The sequence below is a fragment of the Dama dama genome, chromosome 23 (assembly GCF_033118175.1).
Source record: "Dama dama isolate Ldn47 chromosome 23, ASM3311817v1, whole genome shotgun sequence".
NCBI classification, from domain to species: domain Eukaryota; kingdom Metazoa; phylum Chordata; class Mammalia; order Artiodactyla; family Cervidae; genus Dama; species Dama dama.
In genome coordinates, this window is record NC_083703.1 from 66,407,744 (window position 1) to 66,434,262 (window position 26,519).

The window sequence follows — 26,519 nt, forward strand, 5'->3', positions numbered from 1 at the left end:
TCATGTATTCACTCAACAAACCCTCAGCCCTCTCCTGGGTGCCTGGAACACACACATGCCTCAGATACCGTCCCTATCCAGGAGGGATAGACACAGTGTCCATCCCTGATTATGAGGCATTTCTTCTGTGCTTGACCCTATACCAAGGAAGCCCTTTATGAGTGCCATCACTATTCCCATTTTGTAGATGGAGTAACTAAGGTTCTGAAAGGTAACTTACCCAAAGATATCTCTTTGGGCCTCAGTTTTCCCATCTGTAGAATGGATGGAGGTGCGGGCTAAGGGGCCCAGGTAGCCCTGTCTGCTCCCAGAGTCCTTCACCGCAGGGTCCTCTCTAGTCTCCAGGACCATGGGCAGCAACAAGAGCAAGCCCAAGGATGCCAGCCAGCGGCGCCGCAGCCTGGAGCCTGCCGAGAACACCCACGGAGGCGGCGGTGGTGGGGGTGCCTTCCCCTCCTCACAGACCCCCAGCAAGCCAGCCTCCTCTGATGGCCACCGCGGCCCCAACACGGCCTTCGCCCCTGCAGCCACTGAGCCCAAGCTGTTCGGAGGCTTCAACTCCTCGGACACAGTCACCTCCCCGCAGAGGGCGGGGCCCCTGGCTGGTCAGTGTGCCTGGGAGTGTGACTGCCGCGTGGCCCTGGCCCCTTGGGCTGTGTGCCCGTGGCGGGGGGGTGGGCAGCGACGCCTGCTTTCTGGGCTGCTGTTTCTTTCTGTCAGTGATGGGGAGGAATCTGGGGGTCACTTGGTCTTAGGGGCTATTGGGAGTTTTTTGGAGGCTTTATAAACCGGAAAGTGTGGTGCGCACGCTATTGCCTTTAGGGCTAAATTCTGATGCACAGTATAAAGGGCCCTAGAGAGAAAGGGCCGCAGCTGGAAACTGAGGCTCAGAGAGCCAGGGGCTTCTTGGGGAGACCCGGGGAGAAGGTCTGAGGCTTTGCTTTTTACCCTGGTTAGCCTGGAGGTGGATCAGAACTGGAGGCTGTGAGTGGACAAAGGGGTGGGGCAGGTTTTAGAGTGAGAGAGCGAGCTCCGGTCTTCAGAGGCCCGGACCTACGAGATGCGCCCCTGCGCCCTCTGCTGGTACTGAGAGGGTATAGCAGCCCTGGGCGAGTGATGCTTAGTAACAGATGTAGATGTGGTTCTGGAGAGGTAAGACCCTCACACAAAATGGGCATTTCTACCGGGACACCTTCAGACAGACACACACACACAGTCGGCAACTCATTCAGAGACACCCATATAGGACACGTGCACATCTTAGGCTTGAAGATGCCATCGTGAACACAGACACACCAGGGACACAGAGACACACTCAGGGACACAGGAATGGGCACCCTCCAGGCACAGACATCCAACGCAGATGCACACAAATACAAACGCACATACGCAGAAACGCCTACTGCTCCCAGATGGAGACACAGACATGTGCAGTCAGAGCCCTTCAGAAGTGCACACATGCTCAGCTAGAACCCAGGGACTCGCAGATGCACAAACGTGCAGTGAGAACACAGAGACACACACCCAGGCGAGACAGACGGACCCACAAACACAGCCATTCATTTGTTCAAGAGACAGTTGTGGCGCCCCTCCTGTGTGCCAGGTCCCTTCTGGTGTCAGGAACACAAGCAACGTGTAAAATAGACAAAACCCTCCTGGGGAGGAGATGCGAAGAGCGAGTTGTGTAAAGTGTGCGGTGTGTTTGTGGGTGGTAACTGCTCTGAAAGAACACGGAGGACAGGGAGGGGCGTTGGGGGATGTGTGGGTGGAGGTTGTGACTTAAAACGGGGCACAGAGAGGACTTCAGGAGGGACAGTCACCTGCAGCCAGGATCTTCCCTGACAGCCCGAAGCACCCAGAGTCACAGAGAGTAACAGAAGCACCTCCCCAGGAGCAGTTTCCCCTCATTCACTGCTTCATTCACCCCATGGTTGTTTCTTGAACACCTGCTATGCGCCAGACTCTAGGAACAAAATAAAGATGCCTGTTACTGGGAACTTCGGGTTCTGGGGGGAAGACAGATACCAAACAGAAGCCAACACCCAGTGTCACCTAGAGCCCGTTGGGCTCATCACCTGAACCCACTCAGACGCCCGTGAGAGACCCATGTGCTTCCTATGTGTCCTCACAGGAGTGCCTCAGACACATAGACACGGGACATGCGGAGAGGCACTCTGTCTGTGAATGAAAGCAGGCCTCTGGGCTGGCAGTGGGGGACCCACCCCCACCCCCAGGGGGCAGGGCTCTCCTCCGCCAGCCAGGGCCTTGGCTGTTCTGACACACCCGTCTTCTGAGCAGGCGGAGTGACCACCTTCGTGGCCCTCTATGACTATGAGTCACGGACAGAGACTGACCTATCTTTCAAGAAAGGGGAGCGGCTTCAGATTGTCAACAACACGTGAGTGCCCCCTGGGACCCCGATCCGGTCTTGGACCAGAGCCACTTCTGAGCATCCCGGAGCCAGCTTGATGGGCAGTGGGCGGGGCTGGATGTCAAGGCAGCCGAGGTCCAAGGAACCCGACCTGGGCATCCTGGGGTCTGTGGGGGTGATGAGGCGGGCACCCTGATGAGGTGGGTGGGGCTTCGGGAGGGCTCCAGGGACAGGGATCTGGGTTCGGGAACTGGTCTGCAGAGCACGGTGCTCCAGATCCCAGCACCCAGAAAGGGGCGTGTGGTCAGCACAGGACTGGGCCCGGGACCTGGGACTATAAACAGCAGGGCCTTTGTAGCTGGAGGCTGTGCCCCCAGAGGTGCTGGAGCACCTGGGGCAGCCTGGAAAGCGAGTCTTCAGCTGTAGAGGGAGGGCCCTGCATTGGCAGGGTTGGGGGACCCATATTAGGGACCCAACATGAGAGGGGGTCAAGATAGGGCATGGGGAGGATGGGGGCATAGGATGTGGAGGGCAGGGCACCCTAGGGTGGCATCCATGTCCCCCTCCAGGGACTCCAGCCTTGGCATGGGGCATCCTAGGGCCAAGCTGATGAATGGGGGTGCTGGGGGCCCTGCCAGACTCTGGGGCCCCTGTGAGTGAACTGATAAGGGGGGTGGGGCCTCAGCCAGGGGGTGGGGTCCTTCCCCTCCTCCCTCCTCCTCTCCTTTCCCCACCCAGAGTGCAGTGGGGAGTGGGGTGCAGCCCCTGTCATGGGGGGTGGGGAGTGCAGGCTGCGGGTGCCATGCCTGGGGGTGGTCACAGTGGGGGCGGGGCTGCCGACAGAGGGCGGGGCACAGCTCCACACCGGTTCCTTCCTGCCCTTGGCCGGCCTGCTCTCCCCTCTCTGCCACTTCCCATCCCTCCCCCCAGCCTCGGGACGCCCCTCCCCACTCCTGGCCGGTGCTTGCCCCCTCCAGCTTTCTCTCAGCCTCTCCCTCTCCGCTTCTCTTTCGCTGGCCCTAGGAGGAAGGTGGATGTCAGGTGTGTACACGCTCCCAGGGCGGCGGGCTGGGTGGGGGCGCTTCACTGGTGGGGGCGGGGCTGCATGCGCTTCCACCTGCACCCCCTCCGGCTTCCCCAGCTTCCGTCCTCACACCCTGGAGTTGGACCAGATCCTGACCTGCACCCTCAGGCTGAGAATGGGGAGGGTCCTCCCCTCACCCCTGTCACTCCCCGTCACACCTCCTCCCCATCCACCTCCTGCTCGCTCAGCTGCCCCCCGAGTGCCAGCTGCATGCAGGGCCAGCGCTGGGCCCAGGGAGGCCTGGGTGGAGAAGGCCACGTCCTCCTGGGGCCAGAGTGTAGTGGGACTGGCCCTAGTCCGGGCCCTGTGGCCGGCGGAAGGCGGGGCTGGGGTCAGCTTGGGCTTTAGGGGGCCGCGCTTTGTGCCCCGCTCTGGTGGTGAGCAGGGCTGGGAGGCTCAAGCTGGACCTCGAAGGAAGCACAGTGAAGCCGAGGTGCTGGAGGCGGGTGGTAGATGGCAGCCCCCCTCACAGAAGGGCAGCTCCTGGGAGGGTGCAGTGCTGGAGCGGGCTAGATGCCTTCAGGGCTAAGGAAGGGCGAGAAGCTTCTAGAGGGTAGAGTGGGGTTGATCCCGGAGCATCCTCGAAGGCCTGGCTAAGGAGGTTGGACATCTCCACCGTCTCCAGGCATTTCTTGCTTGTTCGTGCCTGCCTGCCGTTACTGCATGTTGTTCCCTGTGCCTGAAAGGCCCCTTCTCCCATCGGTCTGGCAAACTCCTATTCATCCCTCAAGATCCAGCTCAGAAGTGCCTTCCTTGTGAGGCAAAGGGGAAAAGAGGAGTAGGCATTTTTACCCTCGTCCTTTAGTCTGCCGCCATCCCCCAGGCCGGCAGTGATGGGGGAGGGGCCATGGCCGTATTAATTCCTCATGTGGAATGAGGAAACTGAGGCTCAGAGATGTAAAGGCCCTTGCCCAAGGTCACACAGCTACCGAGTAGCAAAGCCAGGATTGGAACTTGGGCAGCAGCTCTCTCTCTTCTTTAATCTGCTCTCCCAGGGGGAGGGGGCTTTCCCAGCTCCCCCAAACCCCTGCTGTCTGAGTCCCAATGCCACTCCAGTTCTCCTATGGTTCCAGCTGTTTCCATCTGCCTACCCCCAAAATGGGAGCTCGTTGAGGGCTGCTCTTGTGCCTGCCGCATTTTGGGGCCCCCTCTCACCCCATGTTGCTCACTCCACTGGGGGTACCCGGGTGGTACTGGCGCACCATTTCTTGTGCCCTGCTGTGGGCCTAGGCTCATGCCGAGCGCTTTCAGCTGCGTTGTTTTATTTAAAAGGCACCATAGCCCTGGGAAGTGGAAATGTTTATTGGCTCCATTTTACAGATGAGGAAACTGAGGCCCAGAGGGGTGAAATGACTTTCTCAAGGTCACACAGCTAGTAGTGGCAGAGCTGGGCGGGGGCCGGGGGAGGTTAGGCATGACCCTGAGCTGTTGGAGGAGGGGGCTCTGTGGAGGTGCAGAGGAGCCGGGAGGAGGGAGGGGCCTGAGCTGGGGGGGATGCTGCCTCAGGCTGGAGGAGACTTTGAAGTGCTGGGGGGATCTCAACCGGCAACGATGGGAAGGACTTCTCAGGGGGCTCACAGCTTGAGCAAGGGTGTGGCCAGAGGAGAGTTCTGGAAACACTGATTTTTGCTCTTTCACTCATCCTTTGCCAGCCGCTTTCCTTCCTTCTTCCTGCCTTCCAGGATGGGCTGGGGGCTGCCAGGAGGGCCGGAAGTGATGGAGACCTGTCCATGGGAAGCCCATGGTGGGCAGTGAGGTGCCCCAATTGGAAGGTGGGAGTGGATCTGGAGCCTTTCCTCATATCAGAGCACTCAGCTGTTCCTCTGCCTTAGAAGTCGGGTGATGGTGGAGTTGGGGGGACCTGGCATTAGAGGAAGAGGGTAACAGGATCGGGGATGGGGCAGGGGAGTATCCCTGTCCTGCTTCCTTTAGTGGAAGATGGGCCACCCACGTGTGAGGTTTCATACCTCACCCCGGGACCACCCTGCATGTCCTTCTACCATTATCGCTTAAGCTCCATTATTGTGAGCCCCCTGCACCCACCTCGCACCCTGCAGGAGTGAGGGATTTTCTGAGTCTAGCCTGGGGCTGGGCTGGGAGGGAGAGCTTAAGGCCGAGCCTGTTGGGGCTGGGCCAGGGCTGGCCGGGCTGGAGTTCTCACAGCAGCTGCCTGCCACGTGGTCCCAGACCTAGAGCTCTGGGTGCTGTGTGGCCTTGGGTCGGAGGAAGCCCATCTGAGGGGTGACCGCCCTGACCTCTGTCCTGGTGTCTGAGTCTCTCTAGGAGCCAGGGCCCCTCGGGTCTGACTTTGGGGTGCTTCCCAAACTGCCGTTTCCTCCCACCCTGATTATTCCAGCAGCTTCTCTAGCAGGCACTGATCTCTGCCCCCTTACCCTGGGCTCTTCGGTTCCACTCCCCACCATGGGGCGAGGGACCCCTTCCTGCCCTCCTCACACGATCTGCCTTGGCCTCACTCTGCTCTCTCCCCCAAGGACCAAGCAGGGGTCCAGGCCTCAGGGCTCGGAAACTTGACTGTCTGAACTGTACCCAGCTGCCCTGGCTTGCCTACAACCCCCAAATCACTTCTCTGGTCACTTCCAACAGCCCAAAAGAGTTAAATAGAAGGATGCAAGCTGCCCTAATTCCCCAGGTTCCAAAGCTGCCACCCTCCCAATCCACGTGCCAGCCTGAATTAGCCACAAGTATTAGGCTCTAAAAAGAGGATCCTGAGCCTCAGAGAGGTGAGGTCAGTAGCCTGAAGTCACATAGCTAGTGACAGCACTTGGGGTGTAAAATCGTAGTGTGGGGATTCCTGGTCCAGTACTTTCTTCTCTGGCCACATGATGGAAGGTGAGGGGTCAGGCAGGGATGTGTGATTCCCTTCCTTCCCTTCTTCCTGCCTATCTGTTGGGACCCAGGCTCCAGGAAAAGTGTGAGATGCAGTAAATGTGCTCAACATGTGAGGGTAACACCACCGTCACTTCTGAGCTCAGATCAGAGTCCCCACCAGACTGGACTGATCTGGGAAGCTATGGGGCCCCTCATTGTGACGGCAGTCCCTGGCCCTCAGCAGAGCCAGCTCACAGCCACCTGAGGCAAGTTTGAACCTCCCAGACCATTGGCAGTGGAAGATGGGGCTTGATATTTCCATTTCACAGGTGGGCACACTGAGGCTCAGATGATAATCACAGTAATCCACTTACCCAAACTTGATGGCTTGATGCTGACTGATTTATACACTTTGCCTGCAAGGGAGATTTTGTGACTATCATCTCCTTTTTATAGAGGTGCTGAGAAGGTAGGGAACTTGCCCTAAATCACACAGCAAATCCTTATCCGAGACTGGAACTGAGCTGCATGCAGGTTTTTAAAGCCGTGTTGGAGAGTGGGGAGGGGTACCATAGAGATGCGGATTTCATTCTTTTTCTTTTTTTAGCCAAATCAAGAGACTAACAGCTCATGCACATCGAGCACCTACTGTGTGCCAGGTATAGTACTGGGATTTCACATCCTCAGAGGGAGGCATGAGTATCCCCATCCTGCAGATGAGGAAACCGAGGTAGGGCCAAGGTCATACCTGTAAGTGCTGAGCTGGGCTGGCGCCAGGATGCTTGGATTCTGGCACTCAGGCTCTTCAAAACCTCTCAAGCCGGGGCCAGGCTGAAGCTGGACGTTGGATCCTTAGTGAGATTTCAGCATACCTACATCCTTGTCCTTGTGAAATAAACCCCCAAATTGGACTGTGAGCCCAAACTCACACAAGGGCTGGTATCGGGCAGCTGGAGGCTCAGCTGGCCCAGCCTGGGTAATGTCAGCAGAGCTGAACCCCCACTTCAGGGGCTTCTGGGGCCGTGCTTGGCCAGCCTCTGGGCACATGCTGCTGCCAGCCTTCCACTGTGAGTAGGTGGCTGGGGTCTTTCCCAAGGCCAGCCAGCTCACAAACTCTGGCTTTGTCAATCTGCCCCATTTCGTAGTCTCTGACCTAGACCTTGACTCAGTCCCCTGCCCTCAGCCCTGCTGCCTCCTCCTCCACCTTCCCCTGGTTTCCCTGAGGGTCTCTGAGTCTGAGGGGCCTGGGGAGGGCCACAGGGGTCAAGGGGGCTGGCCAAGACTGGCTGTGGGCCCACAGCCACCCTGGTTCTCACCCTTGCTCTGCTGTTGATTTGCTGTGTGTCTTTGGGCAAATCATCGCCCTTCTCTGTGCCTTATTTTCCCCCTTGGTGAAATGAAGGCTTTGGACTGGAAAACCTCTGCTAGCTTTGGGCAAGTCTCTACCCCATTCTGTGCCTCATTTTCACCAACTCTACGAAGAAAGTGCTGGGTTATTCCAACCTGGGTGCTGTGTGTCCTTGGGCTGGTCCCTAGACATCTCTGAGCCACCTTTTCTTCATCCAGGGGCTGAGGCCTGCCTTTTTTGCAGGGTGGTCTTGAGGGTCAGATAGGACAGACAGTGTGGGACCCCCCCATTCACTGTGGGTACACACAGAGAGGTAGATGGAAGTCCTGGGCACCTCCAGGCTTCTTTCCTTGAGGTGGACATCGCCACCGTACTCTGGGGCCCTCCGTCTCTTGCCAAGATTCCCACGTGAGCCTGTGCCCCGGCCTGAGTGTGCGTATGTGCAGTGATTGTACTGCTGAGTCAGCCCACGCAGCACCAATCTCACTCCACCCAGAAGGGACTCACACTCTCTGGTCGAGCCTGGGGCCCACCTGGCTGACTTTGGGATGTTCACCTGCACTCGTCTCTTCTCAGAGAGCTCCTTTAGCCCCACTCTCTCCTGGCCTCAACTTCTCCATCTTCAGAACGGGCTGAAGCGCATAAGTCAGGGGCAGCTCAGAAGTACCCGGAGCCAGGGATCCAGGTTCAAGTCCAGACTGTGGCTGTGGGCAAGGGCCTTTTTATCTTGGGATCCTGATTGTGGGCAGCAGGGAGCACATACCTTGGCTGTGTGTCTCCTCAGGGTTGTGATGAGGTCAAAGGCAGCCTTGGGGTGAGAAGCTCAGCAAGGTATCAAGCTCGCCAGCTCCCTGCAGGGAAGGATTCCTCCTCATCTGGGAGTTAGGAACCTGAGCCCGGCCGTGTGACCTTGAGCAGAGGCCCTTGCGTCTCTAGCCTCAGTCTTCCCATTTGTGCAGTGGGAATTGGAGGGGGCTGGGCCCTATTTCCCAGGCAGCCCTTCCCATCGGCCTCCCCTCCCTTCCCATCGACCCTCTCCCTGCCTCCATTGATTGCTTTGGATGCAAGGCCCCCGTGGCTGCGCCTGCCCCCGCCCCCCACCGCCCCGAGCACCGCCTGGCCCTCCGCTCTCCCCCTCGCTCTCTCTCTCTCTCTCTCACCACCCCCATCTCTGCCTCTTCTTTTCTACTGGGCTCTCGCTTTCTCCTCCCTCCTCTGTGTCTCTGGACCCCCGCTCCAGCCAGACCTGGTTCACATTCAGATGGCTGCAAAGGTACTTCTGCCCCTTCCCCGCTGCCCCCCAGACCCAGGGGACCCACCCTGCTGGGGCCTTCTCCTGCCCCATCACCCTGTCCCCATCACACTCCCTGCCTCATGGGGAAATCAGTGTAGAAGGGCCCTGGGCACTGGGGCTCTGCCACTTCAGCTCCCTCTGACATGACTCGCTGTGTGATTTTGGGCAAGTCCCAGCCCCCTCTGGCCTCAGTTTCCCCATAGCTGGGTAGGCTGCAGGAGGAGGCCTGAAGTTTTTAGTCAAGGAGCCTGGTGGGTGTGACCCATGATTTGTGACAAAGGCAAGCATTGCTCCAGCTGCAGTGGCAGCTCTGCAGAGAGTGCCTGGATTGTCACCAAGCCCCAAAAGGACCACCCTTTGCCTCCACTCAGGTCTTGCCAGTTCCCAGGCTTGGGCTTCCAAATCTCAGGGCTTGGGGGGGGGTTTGAAGGTCTGATTTGCCATCCATCTCAGGCAGGAAGCTTCTCCTGTTACAACTTGCTTGCTCCCCAGAGACAGGGAGCTCCCTCCCTAAATCGCAAGGCAGGCTCTTGGCATCTTGAGAGGGTTTGGGGTATCTGCAGGGCACCCGATCGCTTCCCGTCTCAGGACTCTGCCCCTGTGAATTTGGGCCTCATCGTCTGAGTCAGCTTTGGCCAGGAGGCTTCTGGGATAGGGAGGGGAGGAGTCCCAGGCCAGCTCAATTTGGCAGGGGGCGAGTGGCCTGATCTCTGTGTTCCCTGCACCTCACTCAGCCTGGTGAGCCCCCAGCACAGCACCTCTGAAGACCGCACGCCCCGGGGCCCATTGCTGATGGTTTCCTTCTCCTTTGCTCCCTCCCTCTCCCCCTGCTCAGAGAGGGAGACTGGTGGCTGGCCCACTCACTCAGCACAGGACAGACGGGCTACATTCCCAGCAACTACGTGGCGCCCTCTGACTCCATCCAGGCCGAAGAGTGAGTATTGACTCTGGCCTCCTGCTTGCTCACCATCATCGCTGCTGGTTCAGAGCTTCTCTCCTGGGCTAGAGTGGGGGGGCTGTCTGCCCTAGCCACATCCCAGGAAGAGATATGGTGGGTGGGTGGAATTCTAGACCACCAGCACCATCCCCCTCCCTCCCACCCCAGGTGGTACTTTGGCAAGATCACCAGACGGGAGTCAGAGCGGTTACTGCTCAATGCGGAGAACCCAAGAGGGACCTTCCTAGTGCGAGAAAGCGAGACCACGAAAGGTATGAGTTCTTCTACTGGGAACTGAACCTTTTGTGGGTTATTTGAGCTGGGTATTGAGGAATGAATAGGAGTTTGGTATATGGAGTGGGATGGGAAGAATCCTCCAGCTGGAGAAAAAGCCAGGATCAACAGCAGGGAGGTACATTTGAAGAGCACTAAATTATCTGGGGTGAGCAAAAGATGCTGCAAAAGGTGCAGCAAAAGAGGCCAGTCTCTCTGGCCTCAGGTTTCTCAGATAAGGAATGGACACAGATTGTCAGGAGGCCTGAGGGTCAAAGAACCAAAGGCTGTTCCCAGGGAGGGTGCTGATTCAATGGCTCCCTCTTCTTCCCCTTCCCCAGGGGCCTCAGGGGCTGGACTGGGTACTGGGACCTAGCTTTGCCCTTCTCCCAATAGTCCTGGCCTCTGTTCCTCTCCTGTCCTTCCCCTCTGCCAGAGAATGATCACCTCCTTTCTCTCCAGCCCCTCTGCAAATGGGTTGCAGACTCCATCACCATGGTGACGAAGCTCCTGCTTCCTGTGGGCCTGGGGCTCAGTGGGAGATGGGAAAGGGCGTCCATGTCACGTGTGTGCATTTATGAGCGGTCCTGTGGCTGTGCATGCCATGTGTGGGTCCAGCCATGTGAGTGTGTGCACCTGGGGTAGAGTTGTCTGTGTGATGCTGTGTGGGAGTGAATTGTTATGGGTTTGTCCTTGTGCCTGGGGGCCTGGAGAGCGTGAGCCTGTGTGAGCATATGGCCACCGGACATGGGCATGTTTGTGGTGTGTGCACACGTGATCAGGGCTTGGCCTTAGATTTAGGGCTGTGGCTTCCATACGCACATGGCTGGGCCATCTGCAGAAAGTCATGGTTGTCCAGTGCAGGCTTTAGAGACCCAGGCACAGGTTTTGTGTGTGTCTGAATTGCTGGGTGGGTGACCTGAGGCTAGCTGCTTTCCCTCTCTGAGCCTCATTTTCCCTTTTTGACACTGGATATTGTAAACCCCACCTAAGGATTGTCCAGAGGTTGTGGGGGCTGTGAGGGCTTGGGCTTCTAGAATGATGCCTGTATGCTGTTTCCTTAGAAGGGCTTTCTCTGGCCACTGGAGCCTTCTCCCCCACCTCTGGGGCTCAGTCTTTTTCCCTGATGCCACCCCAGGCATCTTTTAGGCTCAGGTTAACAGGCCTGTTGGACAGAAGGAAACTTTTCGAGTCCAAAGCTTTTCTAGGCTCCAGGGAAGCAGGGAGGGGGCCTCCCGGACTGGCCCAGGGCAGTCCCTTGGCAGCTGCCCTTGGCAGCTTTCAGGCCACGCCCAGTATGTGGTCTCCTGTCCAGGGCAGTGGAGAAGGCAATGGCACCCCACTCCAGTACTCTTGCCTGGAAAATCCCATGGATGGAGGAGCCTGGTGGGCTATAGTCCATGGGGTCGCGAAGAGTCGGACACGACTGAGCGACTTCACTTTCACTTTTCACCTTCATGCATTGGAGAAGGAAATGGCAACCCACTCCAGTGTTCTTGCCTGGAGAATCCCAGGGACGGGGGAGCCTGGTGGGCTGCCGTCTATGGGGTCGCACAGAGTTGGACACAACTGAAGCGACTTAGCAGCAGCAGCAGCAGCCCAGGGCAGCCCAGCCTTAGCCAACCACTGGCTCCTGCCTGAGCCTGGAGTCTTCAGGGAGGAGCGGGACCTGGACCCCAGTGCAGTGGGCAGACCCAGAGAGGAGAGGCAGTTAGGCTAGGGACACACAGCTACCTGTGAGGCTCCCCGCAAACATTTACTGAGCGCCTATTGTGTACCCGGCCTTCTTATATGTGGTCTCTCTGAATCTGCCCAGCTGCCTGGGGAGTAGCCCACTTGTGCAGAGAAGGAAACTGAGGCCCAAAGAGGGCAAGTCACTTGCTCAGGTCACAGAGCAGGGATCACATCTGGGCTTCACAGGTCAAAGGTGCATGAGAGATTCTTGAGTCAGGTGCCCTTTGTCACTCGACTGCCCCAGTGGCCGCCTGGGCGCTGGGTGCTCAGAGACAGCTTGGACCAGACCTGGCTCCGTCCGTGCCTGCTGTCCGTCCCGTGTCGGGGAGGTGTGCTCAGCACTGCGGCCGTGGGCGAGCGGGGTGGTGGTCACGCCCCTCTCTGGCCTGTCCTGCAGGCGCCTACTGCCTCTCGGTGTCCGACTTCGACAATGCCAAGGGCCTCAACGTGAAGCACTACAAGATCCGCAAGCTGGACAGCGGTGGCTTCTACATCACCTCCCGCACCCAGTTCAACAGCCTGCAGCAGCTGGTGGCCTACTACTCCAGTGAGTGCCGGCCGGCTGGCCGCAGGGGAGGGTAGGCCCCGGGAGGGGGTGGGAGGTGGGGGTTTCCATCCATATTGCAGACCCTGAGCTGGGGGCTTCGGAGCCAACCAGGTCCAAGACTCCCGTCACCCTGAGGATGAAGGCTCCTGTTCCCCTCCCCCTTCTTCCTTTCCCCTTTCTCCCTCCTTCCGCTCCCCTCCTCCTGTGACCCTTTTCCCACTCCCCTCCTCCCATGCCCTCCTCCCTGGTTTCCCTCTGCCCTCCCCACCCCCTCCCACCCCTCCAATCCTATTTCCCCTCCTCCGAAGCTGCCTGATGAGGAGGGGGCTGCCTGGAGAAGTGAGCCGGGAAGGAGCGGGGCATAGACTGGTGTCATTTGTCCCTGCAGCCTTAGGACCGGTTAGAACCGGTTACTGGGAGACAAGAAGGGGGCGGCTAGATCGATCGCAGCAGGGAGGAGGAGAGCGAGTGGCAGGCGGGGAGCTCACGTGCGCAGGTTGTGGGCGCGGGCTAGGCCGTGTGTGCAAGGCTGTGGCCAGTCCGTCAGGATGTCCAGGGCTGCCTGGGGGGACTCCAGTGGTCATGGCCTATGTGCTCCCAGGTGGACAGGTCCTGTGGGCACCTGGGTGTCTGTGGCATGTGGCCATGGCCTTTCACGTGTGGCCTTTCCTGAGAGCACCAGCTCCTTCTCCTCTGTCAGCTGAGCCTCTTGGCTCCCTCAAGGATCTACCACTGTCCACCTCCATCCCTTTGGCAACCACTGCATTTATTCTGAACCCAGTTCCCCCAGATCAAAATGCTCCAGGGGTTACCTTGGAATTTTAGGAGAAAGACACCCATGTGGCCTCAGGTTTTGGATGGTCTAAACCCAACTGGCCTCCATGCCTTACCTGGGGCCCTCCTTCCCCTACTGACTCCTTGGCAGCCCTCCCCAACCCCCTTGGCCTCCTTTCGGCTTCTCCAACCCACTGGCTTGTTCCTCCCTCAGGGCCTTTGCACATGCATGAGGCAATGTGCCCTCTGCCCAGAGGGCTGTTCCCTAGTTGAGCACTCACCCTCCTGCAGATACAAGCCCAGGTGCCACTTCTTCCAGGAAGCCTTCCAGGATTCCACCCAACCCACCTGCTACTGCATGTACAACTCTCCTCTGTCACACTCGTGGTCCTGGGAGGTGATATGGGAAAGTTGGGTACCCCCCTGGACTGGGAGCTCCATGAGGGCAGGCTTCCAGTGGCTCCCTGGCACCCCCTTAAAGTCGGATGAATGAATGAATGAATGAATGAATGACTTGGGGAGCAGATGCTTGAGGCAGTGTGGACCCATGTTGAGGGCAGTGCATACACACAGGTATGGACGCCTGGCCTCGAGGGTGTCCTGTGTGGCCCTGAAGTCTGTGTGCATACAGTGTGTGAGTCTACACACACACACACACACACACACACCGTGGGACATAGCGACCCTGCGCAGATGCCAGGCCTGAACCCCACCACCCTGTCTCTGTCTTCAGAACATGCTGACGGCCTCTGCCACCGCCTCACCACTGTGTGCCCCACGTCCAAGCCGCAGACTCAAGGTCTGGCCAAGGATGCCTGGGAGATCCCCCGGGAGTCACTGCGTCTGGAGGTCAAGCTGGGCCAGGGCTGCTTCGGAGAGGTGTGGATGGGTAAGGCCGTGCCCCCGGCGCCCCCATCCCTGCCTTGTCCCCACTTGAGAACCAGGCAGATGTCTGTCCCATGTGGCTGCTCCAGGCCCCACAAGTTCCCCAACCTTTGCTTCCACGATCTCATCACCTCTGTGAACTGTGGGCCCTACTCTCAACATGGAACTCCTCCATTGGTGGGCAGCGGCAAGCTAGGGCCCCAGCAAGCCACACCTCCGGCCGCCATGGTACCTGTTTTCCGAGAACTGCTTGGGGCTGGGCATCGTGACTCCCCAGTGACGTGGCCTGTGGTCTGGGCTGGGTGGCTTCCTTCTGAGCCTTGATCTTCCCACCTGTAAAATGGGGCTGGGGGTAATAGGACCCCCTGGGGGACTGAGAGAATGCCGGCCCCATGTGCATCCCCATGTTAACTTTAGCCGTGGGAAGAGAAACCTCAACTCCTAGATGGAGCTCCGGGAGGTGCAGGGTCTAGAGCACTCCTGGCCTGTTAACGATCTGTTTAACTCTGGAGAAATGGCCAAACCGTCCTTGAGAACAAATGCCATGCACCCCTGACAAAACCTAGGCCCCCTTCTGCTGACTGGTTTCTGCAGACATGGGTCGTGGAGGTCGTGGTGTGGGAAGCCTGGCCATTGTGAACCCGCAAGTCCGGTGGGGAGATGACCATGTGTGGTTTTCAAGGTGGTTCCATCTGAGCTCTGGTGTATCACTGCCTCCACTTCCTTTCCTTCAGAGGAAGAGATAATGGAGGAGAGCAGAGGGGCTTCCTGGGCGGCTTACTGCAGGGACAGAGGCCTGCAGGCTGGAGGTCAGGCCAGCTCGGGAAAGGGGAGCTGCTGGCTTTGAGCTGGGGAGAGGGGGCGGGGATGCGAAGCACAGGCACAAAGAGAGGACCTGATGGGACTTCCCTGGCAGTCCAGTGGCTGAGACTCCATGCTGCCAACACAGGGGGCCCGGGTTCAATCCCTAATCAGGGAACTAGATCCCACAAGCCACAACTAAGAGTTCACATGCTTCAACAAAGATCAAAGATCCCATGCCACAAGTAAGTGCCACAAGTGCCACAAGTAAGACCTAGCGCAGCTAAATGCATAAATAAATATTTAAAAAAAAAAGAGGACCTGAGTAACACCAAGAAATCCACAGCATCAGCCATTCTCATGGCTGCAAAACTCATCCCTGGCTTGGCTGTGCAGTGAAGTCAGTGGGGGAAGGCTCTTGTTCCTCTCTGGATGATCCAGGCAGACTCCTGAAGACCCTGCTACATATCTCCAGAGGGCCTGTGCTGGAGGACCGCAGACATGGGCCTGAGCCCCAGCCCTTGAGACCCAGAAATGGTGAGGCATGGGCCTAAGGCCACTCATCAAAGGAGCCTCAGGCCTGGCTGGGACCAAACTGGGATTAAACACACTGGTTTAAAACATAGCTTTTCCTGAGCCACCACAGTTTGAAAAGCCATATAATAATAAAATGACAGCTGCAGCTGTTAACTGTGTGCTCACAGTGGGCTTAGCAGCCCTAGCAGCCACATAGGTGGATATTATAGCATCCCCATTTTCCAGATGAGAAAATCGAGGTTTAGAGGGGCACTGACTCGCCTGTGGTCTCACTGCTGACAGTGGGCAGAGGTGGGAGCCAAACTCCTGCTAGTCTGACCTCTGAGTCTTTGTACTCTGTGTGAGGCTTTAATTACTTTTTGGCGAGTGTGGCTTGAGACAGGTTCTTGTTCTGGTGGCCTTGTTCTGAGGCCAGCTGTCTCACCCCCAGCCCCCACCACGCACACGCGCCATCTGTGAACACCTAGGCCACCTTTCAGTGTGTTACCCGGAAGGAACATGACCACCCTGAGGAGGGCAGTTGACGAATGGGCTGCTTTTGGGGACATTTCTAATCATAAGCGTCCTAAGAACAGCTACTGTTTCTCGAGTGTGCCCTGTGAGGAGCGTCCTGCCCATTTTGCAGATGGTGACACTGAGGCTCAGAAAGGGGCTGGGCCTTGGCTGAGCTTGTCACCTGGCCTGGGAGCCCAGAGCTGACACTGGTATCCAGACAGGCAGATCCTGCATCCTTGTGGGATGGGAATGGGGGTCCACCCCTGAGGCAACCTGCATGCCTGTCCACACAGGGACCTGGAACGGCACCACCAGGGTGGCCATCAAAACCCTGAAGCCTGGTACGATGTCTCCGGAGGCCTTCCTGCAGGAGGCCCAGGTCATGAAGAAGCTGAGGCATGAGAAACTTGTGCAGCTGTATGCCGTGGTGTCCGAAGAGCCCATCTACATTGTCACGGAGTACATGAGCAAGGGTGAGGGAAGCCGGGAGGGCCCTGGTGGGGGTCCTTACAACAGGGCGGGTGGGATGTGCTTCACTTCCCACCACATCTAGAGTGTGTGCCTTTATTTTTTAAAATTTTTATTTATTTATTTTTAACACCAAAAACACTTTGTGTTGGGGTATAGCCAATGAGCAATGTTGTGACAGTTTCAGGTGAAAGGCAAAGAGGTTCAACCATACATAGGCATGTATCCCTTTTCCCCTAGGCCTCCCTCCGTTAAGCTCTCCCATCCACCTGGTTCCAGGTTGGCACATAACACTGAGCAAAGCTCCCTGTTCTATCCAATATGTCTCTGTTGGTTATCCACCTAAAATATAGCAGTGTGTACATGTCCTTCCCCAAGTCCCTAACTATCCCTTTCCCCCAGCAACCATAAGTTTGTTTTCTAGGTCTTTGAGTTAGAGCGCATGCCTTTAAAGGTGAAATGAATGAAAAGAATCAACTTCCCATGTCCATGGAACATTAAACTGCAGGTTGCCTTTCTCGGTTCATTTTTCTTTTTTTAGTGATGTCCCACAATGCATCAGTGTCCCCCTATCTGCTGCTTTTTTAAAGCTGTTTGCCATTTCTAGGGCTGGCAGGAAAACTCCCCAAGTCCTCCAAGCTGAGCCACATCTGGGTCAAGTTCCTGGCCTGACTTTTACTAGTTTTGAAAATAATTATTTTTCAAATTTCCACTTTTGGAGGTATAACTTACCACTGGTGGTTCAGTGGTTAAGACTTTGCTTTCCAGTGCAGGGGATGTGGGTTCGATCCCTTGTTGGGGAGCTAAAAATCCCACATGCCTCATGGCCAAAAAGCCAAAACATAAACAGAAGCAATTGTAACAAATTCAATTAGGACTTTAAAAATAGTCCACATTAAAAAAAAAAAAATCTTTGGAAAAAAAACAACACCCATTTTAAATGTATAGTTCAGTGAGTTTTAATGAATGGATATGCAGTGTATCTCTTAGCATAGTCGAGATAAACACCTCCATCACCCCAGAAAACACCTTTGTATTCCTTTGCAGATAGTATCCTACAGTCCCAAACCCATTCAGCCACTGATGTGCTTTCTGTCTTCACAGATTTCTTTCTTCTAGAACTTCATGTATGAAATCTTTTACATCCAAGAGTTTTCTTTCTTGTTGTGTATGTCAGCAGTCTCTTCCTTTTTTATTGCTTAGTAGTATTCCATTATAGTATGGCTATGCCATTATAGTATGCCTGTACCACAGTTCTGTTCTCCTAGAGGTGAACGTTTGGTTGTTTCCCATCCTGCTTGCCTTTTGAGTGACAAACACAGACTTTATTCAGAGATGGGTTTACATAAAATCTGCTGTATGGTTAAAGCAAGACTGGCCTGCCCCAGTGGACAAGATCTTGGAATCACTGCTTTCTGGCTCAGGGAGGACAGAGCAGGAGCTAGAGCTACTTTCTCTCTGCCCAGGAAGTTTGCTGGACTTTCTCAAGGGGGAGACAGGCAAGTACCTGAGGCTGCCTCAGCTGGTGGACATGGCTGCACAGGTGAGTCAGCCCCTCCCATCTCCTACATCTGGCCTTGAGCTCTCCCGCCCACCTGGCTCTGCCACATCTGGCCTCTTGAGTGACCCCTCCCAAGAAGCTTGCCTTGATTGCCCTCACCCTCACTGATCTCATCCCATGTATTACTGGAACCACTTACAGATGCTGTTGAGTGGTGGTTCGGGGCAGAGGAAAGAGCCCTTAACCTGGGCATCAGGAGTCGCTGACTTGCTATGAGACCTCAGACCTCAGTTTTCTTCTCTGTCAAGGTCATTCAGTCACTCAACAAACGTGTGTTAGTACTTGCTTGTAGGCGGTGCTCAACAGCCACTTTTTAATCCTTATCACAATCAGGGGAGGTAGGGGTGGCTATTATTCCATTTGACAGATGAGAAAACTGAGGCTCAGAAAGGGGACTTGAGACAACTGGCAGGATCTGGCAGTCATCTGTGTCTCTGGGAGCATCTGGGGTCTCTTTTCATGGTCACCCCACTTCCCTGGCTGCATCTTGTCTTGTGGCACCCCCTTGCCCCTATGCTCCCTCCTTAGGCCAGGCACTGGTTCCCCTTTTTGGGCCAACAGGGTTTACTGTAAACTGGTTTCATTGCCTGCAAAACTGGTAAGGGCAGGGCATTTGGTTGGCTGTCCACTCCTGGGGATGACCCCATCCCTGGGCATGTGCCCTGTGGTCTGGGAAGGGCACAGGGTGGCCTCTGAATCAGGCTCCTGGGTTCTGCCTGCAGATCGCTTCGGGCATGGCTTACGTGGAGCGGATGAACTATGTCCACCGAGACCTCCGGGCTGCCAACATCCTGGTGGGAGAGAGCCTCGTGTGCAAAGTGGCTGACTTCGGGCTGGCTCGACTCATTGAAGACAATGAGTACACAGCCCGGCAAGGTGGGCAGACTCCTAGCAGATGCTGTGGGGAGTCATGCCCCTTCTCTGAGCCTCAGTTTCCTCCTCTGTCAAGTGGGGACCAGAACGGTGCCCGACAGAGAGGTCATGATGTTCTCCTGAACTCCCCCGACCGTTCTTATTCCTACAGGTGCCAAATTCCCCATCAAGTGGACGGCTCCGGAAGCTGCCCTCTATGGCCGGTTCACCATCAAATCAGATGTGTGGTCCTTTGGGATCCTGCTGACGGAGCTCACGACAAAGGGACGAGTGCCCTACCCTGGTAAGAGAACTCCCCGCCGCCCATCTTTAGTCCTTCTGCCCCTGCCCTGGTGACCCCCCTGCTCAGGAGATCTTGGGCATGTAAAAGCCCCTCTTGGGCCTCAGTTTCCCCATCTGCATAACAAAGAGCTGACCCTCTGACCCTAGGCTCTGTCACTGTTCAGGGCTCCCAGGCTTGGGGAGGGCCTTACCTATGGTCATAGCAACCCTGCCCCGAAGCAGGAACCCCTCTTGGTTGTCCCCATCAACGTCCGTCTGCTCCACTTGCCTCCCCTAGCGCCTCACGCCTCCCTCTGCCCGCAGGGATGGTGAACCGCGAGGTGCTGGACCAGGTGGAGCGGGGCTATCGGATGCCCTGCCCGCCTGAGTGTCCCGAGTCCTTGCATGACCTGATGTGCCAGTGCTGGCGGAAGGACCCGGAGGAACGGCCCACCTTCGAGTACCTGCAGGCCTTCCTGGAGGACTATTTCACGTCCACCGAGCCCCAGTACCAGCCCGGAGAGAACCTATAGGGCGGGGCTACCGGGCCAGACTGCCTTCTCGGCTTGGATCCTGGGCTGGGTGGCCCCTGACGCGGGGTCTTGCCTGCCTCCGCCTGCCCGCGTTCCGTGGAATTGCCAGTGACGAGGCTCTGCCCTCTTCCGTGGCGGGGCGGGGCTTGGGGGCCGCCCTGGGGGCGGGGCCTAAGGCTGCCAGTGACTGTGTCCTGGCTCCGCCCACCAACACGCCCCCTCCCTGCGTTCTCCCCTGGAGCTGTGCGTGTCTCAGCGGGAGGCCCTGGGAAGAAAGGCTGGGGCTGAGGGTGCCCTTTTCTTAGCCTCAGCCCACCCCGCGCACTGGCTCCTTCCCACTTCCACACCACCCCAGGTCTGTCTGCAGAGCTGGCCAAAGAGCCTTTCCAAAGAGGAGTGATGGGCCCCTGGCCCCCGGCCTGCCTGCCGCCCTGGCCCATGCCGTCCGTTTCTGAATCACCTGTTTGCGGCAGGTTCCTGGGTTCAGCCCTCTCCGCTGTGGCTCTCAGGCTGGTGAGGCCTAGCTTGACTTGATTCTCGTGGGTGGGGGTGGACACCCTCCTCAAATCCTGCCCTTCTTAGGCTTGAGGAATCCTCAGAGATCATTAATTCCTTGTCCCCGTATTACCCATGGGGACACTGAGTCCAGAGAGAGGATGTGACTTGCCCGAGGCAGCAGAGCACTGCAGGGTTGAGGTGGGATTGGAACCCGGTGCTCCCTCTGTCTTCCTCAGGAACCAACGCAATTGTCCTTGGAGGCATTGTGGACAGACTGGGGCAGCCCCGGGGACAAGGGGCCTGAGAATGGCTCAGAGATAGCAGACAGAGTCCTGCTGACCCTGCTCGCTCAGTGGGGCTGTTGTGGGGGGAGAAAGTGGAGGTGGATGTGGGGCTGAGCTAAAAATGAAGGGTATAAGGGTAGGGAGGCAGGTTTCAATCAGAGTGTGGTTGGTTTTTTATCTTTGGCACTAGCCAGTCATGAAAGGGAGCTCACAGGCTCTGGAGGCAATCAAGCAGAAGTAGAAGATCCAAGTGGTTGCGAGACCCTGGCCTCAGGACGGAACCCCAGGTCCTCCTTCCCCCAGTTGGTCCTGTGTCATTTCAATGCCTGGCCTCTGCTCTCCTCTCCAAGTTGGCACCCTTAAACCCATGAGTAGGGAAAGGAGTGCGTAGGCTGGGGTGAGAGAGGACAGATTGTCTATTGCCACATACCAGGACTGGCTGTGTGACCTCGGGCAGCCCCTGCTGCTTCTCTGGGCTTCAGTGTCTGCCTCCATATGTGGCCATGGCCTCTGCAACTGCTCCACGCCTGTCCAGACCCTATGGCCTGGCATCACGTGGTGATTGGTGAGTCTAGCCCATGGCATCAAGAGACCGTGTTTTGGCCCTTGGGCTCTGTGGTGGCTTTTCCCTGGGCCTCATCATGCCCTTCTTAAATGGGGCAGCTGACAGTTTCATAGGCATTCTGCCAAGGGCCCCTGTGTGTGTGTGTTTATGTGTGTGTGTGCACGTGTGTGTTCCTCCATGTGTGTTCATATTTAACATGTAAAAATGTCCCCTCCTCTGTCCCCCAGCCATGTACATTTCACCCCCAGCCCCCCATCATAGCAATAACGTTCCTGCTGCCAGGGGTTCTTGAGCCAGCCAGGCCCTGCCAGTGGGGAAGGAGGCCAAGTGGTGCCTGCCTATGAAATTTCAAATTTTCCTTTCATACATGTGTATTACCCAAGTCTTCTCCTGTCTGTCCCAGTCAAAATCTGGGTTCACTCCAGCGTGCTCTCAAATCCCCTTCCAACTGCCCAGCGCCCTTTGTATAAGGTATCCTAATACTGTCCTTTTTTTTTTTTTTTTAAACAAACAGTGTTTTGTAGATTTCAGATGACTATGCAGAGGCCTAGGGGACCCCCGGCTCTGGGCAGGGCCAGGGGGTCCCGCATTCCATGGCCCAGGCCTGGGTGGGGGGGAGGGGGGAATTTGGAATTGGTTGTAAATACTTTGCATATTGTCTGATTAAACACAAACACACCTCAGAGTTTGGCCAGTGGTTTCTTGAGTATCTATTGTGTGCTGGAGCGTGACAGGGGGTGGGATGGGAGGACAGGCTGTGTCAGAGGGGCCTTTGTGCAGGCAGCATCTGTGGCTTGACGGCTTCAGGCCAGGGAGGGACATAATCAGATTGGAGACCTCTGGAGTGTGGCTGTGTGTGAACATCTGTTCCTGTGTTTGGGGACTGACCATGCCTTGCAGCAACCTTGCTTGTGTCTGGGTGAAGCCCAGGACTCTCCCAAGTGTGAGCAGTTGAGGACTCAGATGCCCTGGGTGGATGGTGGCTGTTGACACTCTGGGGGCCCCATGGGGCTGTCATGCATTTGGGGAGTTGTGGATGTCCCCACGGGGCGCTGTGGCTGTGTGTATGCTGTGTGTTTCTCAAGAGTGCCTGGGAGGGTGGGGGTGGTGAGACTGGGTCAGCAAAAGCCCTGGGTATTCTGGAGAAAACTCCAAAGACTCCTCCTCTGTTCCCTTGTCCCCTCCACCAGGGCACACAGCCTGGAAATTCATTTGCAACAGTTTATAGGAAGAAATGTACTTTTTATCAGATCACACACCTATCCATGTGAGTCACCTCTGGCCTAATGAAACTGTTTAATCTGTTTAATTAAAATCAGATTTCAAAATTGGGATGTTTCTCTGTTTGCTGTTATGTTCACAAGCCAAACACTACAATGTCCGGATCTGAATGGACATCTGGAGACTCCATGGGTGTGCGTGTGTCTTGGGAGCAGAGGTAGGAGCATGGGTGTGAGTGTGTGCTCCTGGGAGTGTGTCTTTGTGCTCATGTGGGCCCGCCTGTGGGCCTGTTTGCTCATGAATGCCTGTGCTGGTATATGGACATGTGTCCAGGTGGCCTGTGAGTCTGGGCTCCTGGGGTTGTGTTCGCAAATGTATGAACCTGCTTTTTTTTCCGGCCGTGAGGGTGCGATTTTTGAGTACTGTGTGGCTACCACTTCAGGAGGTTCTGCCTCAATCTGTGGGCTCCTGAAGCCAGGACCCCGAATTGAATGGCGGGGTTCCTCTTGCCTGCATGGTGCATCGTGTGTGTTCGCATAGATGCTTGTGGGCTCAGGACATGCACAGAATGTCGGCCGCTTGGCCAGGGCCCACACACACGGTGGTGGGGGGGTGGGTGCAGTGCAGGGACACGTGCAAGCAGCCCGGGACGTGCCCCAGCCCCCAGTGGGGACAAAGCGCCTGTCCTTGGCATCCTCAGCGGGATGAGGGTCAGGAGTGCGCCTGTGCGGTGTGGGACTGGGCAGAGGGTCGAACCCGGGAGAAGCCCCAGCCCCTGTTCTCTCCATGCGATTCAGTGGCCTGTGTTTCTTTCTTTATCTGTGTCTCCCCAGCTCTCTCTCTGGCTCTCTATCCTGACAGTTTTCTGTGCTTCTTTTCCTTCCTTAACAACCCACCCCCACCCCCGCACACCACCACGCGCTCTTCTTAGTGTCTGTGTGTCTGTATGTGTCTGTCTCTCCTGTTGCTAGTTGCTCTTTTTCTCTGTGCCTCGAGGCCATCTCTATTCCTTTAGTCTCTCTATGTGTTTTTCTGTCTTGGATTTTTTTTTTTTTTAACCAATCTCTCAAAGCCTCTGGTTCTTCCCCTACTCCGTTCTTCTGTCCAGGCTGTTTCCACGACTGAGAATGCTCTTTCTTGCCTCTCTGCAACCTGGCAAACTTCTATTCATCCTTCGAAACACATCTCAGAGGCCACAGGTCACCTCCGGAAGCTCTCTTTGACGCCCCTGGAACTTGCAGAGGTTGTCACAGTGGTTCACACAACTCCCTCAAGAGAATGAAAACAGGGCTGGGGAAGTTCTGGCCAAGGCACCCAAATCTGGCAGATAGCAGAGGTGCTATCTGCTCAGGGAAGTGAGGTAGAGGTTCAGTCTGTCTCTCCCACCTATTATCTCTGGTTCCTGCTCCGGTTTTGACTCTCTCACTCTAGGCTTCTGTTCAGTTTGCTTTTTCTCTACCATTCAAGAGAGAGACAGTGAAAAGGCTCATGACGTCCACTCTGCTGGGACTACCCTCTCCCCACCCCTCTGCCTGCTCCTCCTCTGATGCCCTCTTCAGGGGATTGGAGACCCTGGGACCTCCTCACCCCTCCACACTCCCCTCCAGTTTTCAGGGGTTTTTCTCGTTCCGCATGCGTTTTCTTCTTTTTGAGGAAAATAAGATGTTTGCAAAAAAAAAAAAAAAAAAAAATCCCTCACAGCAGGGTAGGAAAGATACAGAAAAGCACATACAAAAAAAAAGGTGGTAATTGGGACTTCCCTGGTGATCCAATGGTTAAGACTCTGTGCTTCCACTGCAGGGGGGCATGGGTTCTATCCCTGGTCAGGGACCTGAGATCCTGCTTGCCATGTGGCAGGAAAACAAAACAAAACAACACGGTAATTTGTGCTATGTACCCCCTCCCACCACCTAGAAAGGATGGAACATGTTTCTGGGTATGTGTCCATCTGCGACTGTCGCTTGTCCTCTACCCACTGGCTTCAGGATCTCCTTGTCTCTTTCTCTCTGTTTCTTCATCCTTTGGCCTATTGTTACTGGCTGTCACTCTGGGCTCTTGGCCTATGGATTCTTTCAGACATTCATATGTAAAACTTATATTAAAGATGGACCCTGAGCCCAGTCCTACCAGGCAGCCTTGGGAGTGTAGGCACTCCCCTGTGTATCTGTCTCAGCTCCACACACCGCCTCTTTTTCTCTATTTTCATGACTTCCTTCCCACCGATTGCACTTCCAATGTGTGCAGTGTGTGTGTGGTGTGTGAGGTATGTGGTGTGTTATGAAGCTTGTGTGTTCCTGATCCTTCCAGGCTGCACCCCGCCCCCCAATCTGCTGTTGATCCTTTTGCTCATCTTCTGCTCCTTTCATCCCCTCTCTCCTGAAAGTCCAACCAGCCCTTGTGCTGGAAACACACACGTACAGACACACACAAGGTCCCTCATCTTTTTCTCCCATCTCTGTCTTCTTTTCCCATTTTTCTTTCCGGGGCTTCAAAAAGCTCTGGTTTGCAGAGAGGAAGGCAGAGAGAAACCTGCAGGGAGAGATGGGAGATGGAGGTAGAGGGTGGTGTGGTAGTGGGGGATCTGGATGGGAGATGAGGCTCTGTCCATCTGTCTGTCCATCCCACTCTCCCCAGCCCTCTCGCTGGGGCTTTTACCACCCACTGCCAGACCTGTGCTTCCCTCAGAGTATGTCCAGTGGGACCCAGGGCTCTACCTTCTGCCCATCTGTCCATCCGTCTGTGTGTCTGCCTTTGTTGCCCTGCCTCCCCCTTGCTGTGGTCATTAAATGCCTATCTCCTTCTCTGATTGTCCTGTCCCCATGTATGTGTCTGTATATGTGTGTCTGTCCGTGTGTCCACGGCTGGGTCTCTGTGCCAATGGGTCTGTCTTTCTCTACCTCCCACCTCCATCTCCCTGCAGATTTATTAAATATCCTTCTCTTCTTCCCTTGCTGGCCGTTCTCTCGATGTATATGCCTCTGTGTGTGTGTGTATGAATGAACCTCCCCCCGCCCCCTTTCCCCTTTCTGGGGCTCCTAGGACTTGGTTTTGAGGGTCACTTTCTGCTTGCTCCCCATCCTGGCCCCAGACTCAACCCCTGCTCCCTCCAGCCTCCATCTCAAGGCCTCCCTCCCTGATGGTTTCCCTGGCAACCATCCCCAGGACATTGCACCCTCCACTCCAAACTCAACTCAACTCATATCTGCTCCCTCCCTGGTCCTGGGCCCCACTCAGCCATCACTCAGCCTTGCTCTGCTGTGGTCTTTCATTTTCTCTTCCCACTTCTGGCCCTGCTCAGAAGAATCCTGTCTCTGGTGGAGGAAGCCTCATCTCCCTCACGATTGCCTGACATGTCTTTCCTTCCTGCAGCCTGGACGTCCACATCCTCTGGCAAGGCCTCCTGATCGCCCCTTCCCTGGGTTCCCTAGGCTCCAGCACTCCTTCTGTAGGGTCTTTCCTAGCCTTTGCCTCATGTTACCCCATCCCAGGCTGGTCACCCAACCAGGGCTCCATGATGACTTTCATGGGCCCTGATCAATTTTGCCTTCGTGGGCCCTTTGCTCCACAAAAATACCAAAAAATGGTATTTTACAACATTGATATAAAGTGGAATATGTTAACATTATATATGAAAACATTTTCGTTGACTTAAAGTTCATTTTTTTCTCCTGATTTTGAAAGAAATTAAAACATTTTTCATGGGCCCCTAAAGGGATTGTGGGCTGTAGGTGTACTGAGCGCTTCTCTGTGCTGACCCTGGGCAAAGGCTGTTGCTGGCAGGCTATATGTCCTCTGCACCTTCTACTCCCTCTGGATCTTATGGGCTCCACCCTGCCCCCTGAGGTCTGCCCCTGACTTCTATATGAGAGCATCAAAGCCACATGGTATGTGTAGCACCCCCGCCCCCTGAGTCTCTATTCTTCCCTGTCCATTTCTCTCACCCTGATAGGTTTGTCTTTTGCTCTGGGGTCCCCTGTTCATTAATTCATTCCCCCAACACACATGTGTGGCCCTGGCGTCTGTGTGAGTCAAGGGAGCAGGGGTCTAGCTCCCTGTCTGTCCCCCAGGCCACCTGCCTCCCAGATCTGCTTATTGAATTTCCAGTGTGGGCTGTCTCCCTGCAGCCCCCCTCTTGCTGAGTGCTGGGGGTGGGTGTTTCATTTCATTCCCTGGGCTCTTCAGGCTCTGCATAAAGCACTTGTCATGAAGCAGCTGCCCTCCCAGGTGTGTGTCTGTGTGTGTGCGTGTATTAGCCTGTACCCACCAAGTGCTTCACCCCTCACCCACTGCCCGCCAGCTTCCAGGGCTCCGCCCCACCCCCGTACCTCCTTCTAGATTATTCCAGA

The 26,519-nt window shown here is 56.1% G+C and overlaps 1 protein-coding gene across 5 annotated transcripts in view; it reads left to right on the top strand.

Moving 5' to 3' along the window:
- The window catches only part of SRC (SRC proto-oncogene, non-receptor tyrosine kinase), a 56,284-nt gene extending 34,000 nt beyond the window's left edge, over positions 1–22,284 (top strand). For all 5 annotated transcript variants that reach the window (XM_061127247.1, XM_061127245.1, XM_061127246.1 and 2 more), the window contains 11 exons: positions 339–605; positions 2,299–2,398; positions 9,762–9,860; positions 10,032–10,135; positions 12,268–12,417; positions 13,925–14,080; positions 16,203–16,382; positions 17,844–17,920; positions 18,661–18,814; positions 18,963–19,094; positions 19,397–22,284. In XM_061127247.1, coding sequence (XP_060983230.1) covers positions 350–605; positions 2,299–2,398; positions 9,762–9,860; positions 10,032–10,135; positions 12,268–12,417; positions 13,925–14,080; positions 16,203–16,382; positions 17,844–17,920; positions 18,661–18,814; positions 18,963–19,094; positions 19,397–19,605 — 1,617 coding nt within the window. In that variant the 5' untranslated portion in view covers positions 339–349 and the 3' untranslated portion in view covers positions 19,606–22,284. The remainder of the gene's footprint in view (positions 1–338; positions 606–2,298; positions 2,399–9,761; positions 9,861–10,031; positions 10,136–12,267; positions 12,418–13,924; positions 14,081–16,202; positions 16,383–17,843; positions 17,921–18,660; positions 18,815–18,962; positions 19,095–19,396) is intronic.
- Positions 22,285–26,519: the final 4,235 nt, after the last annotated feature.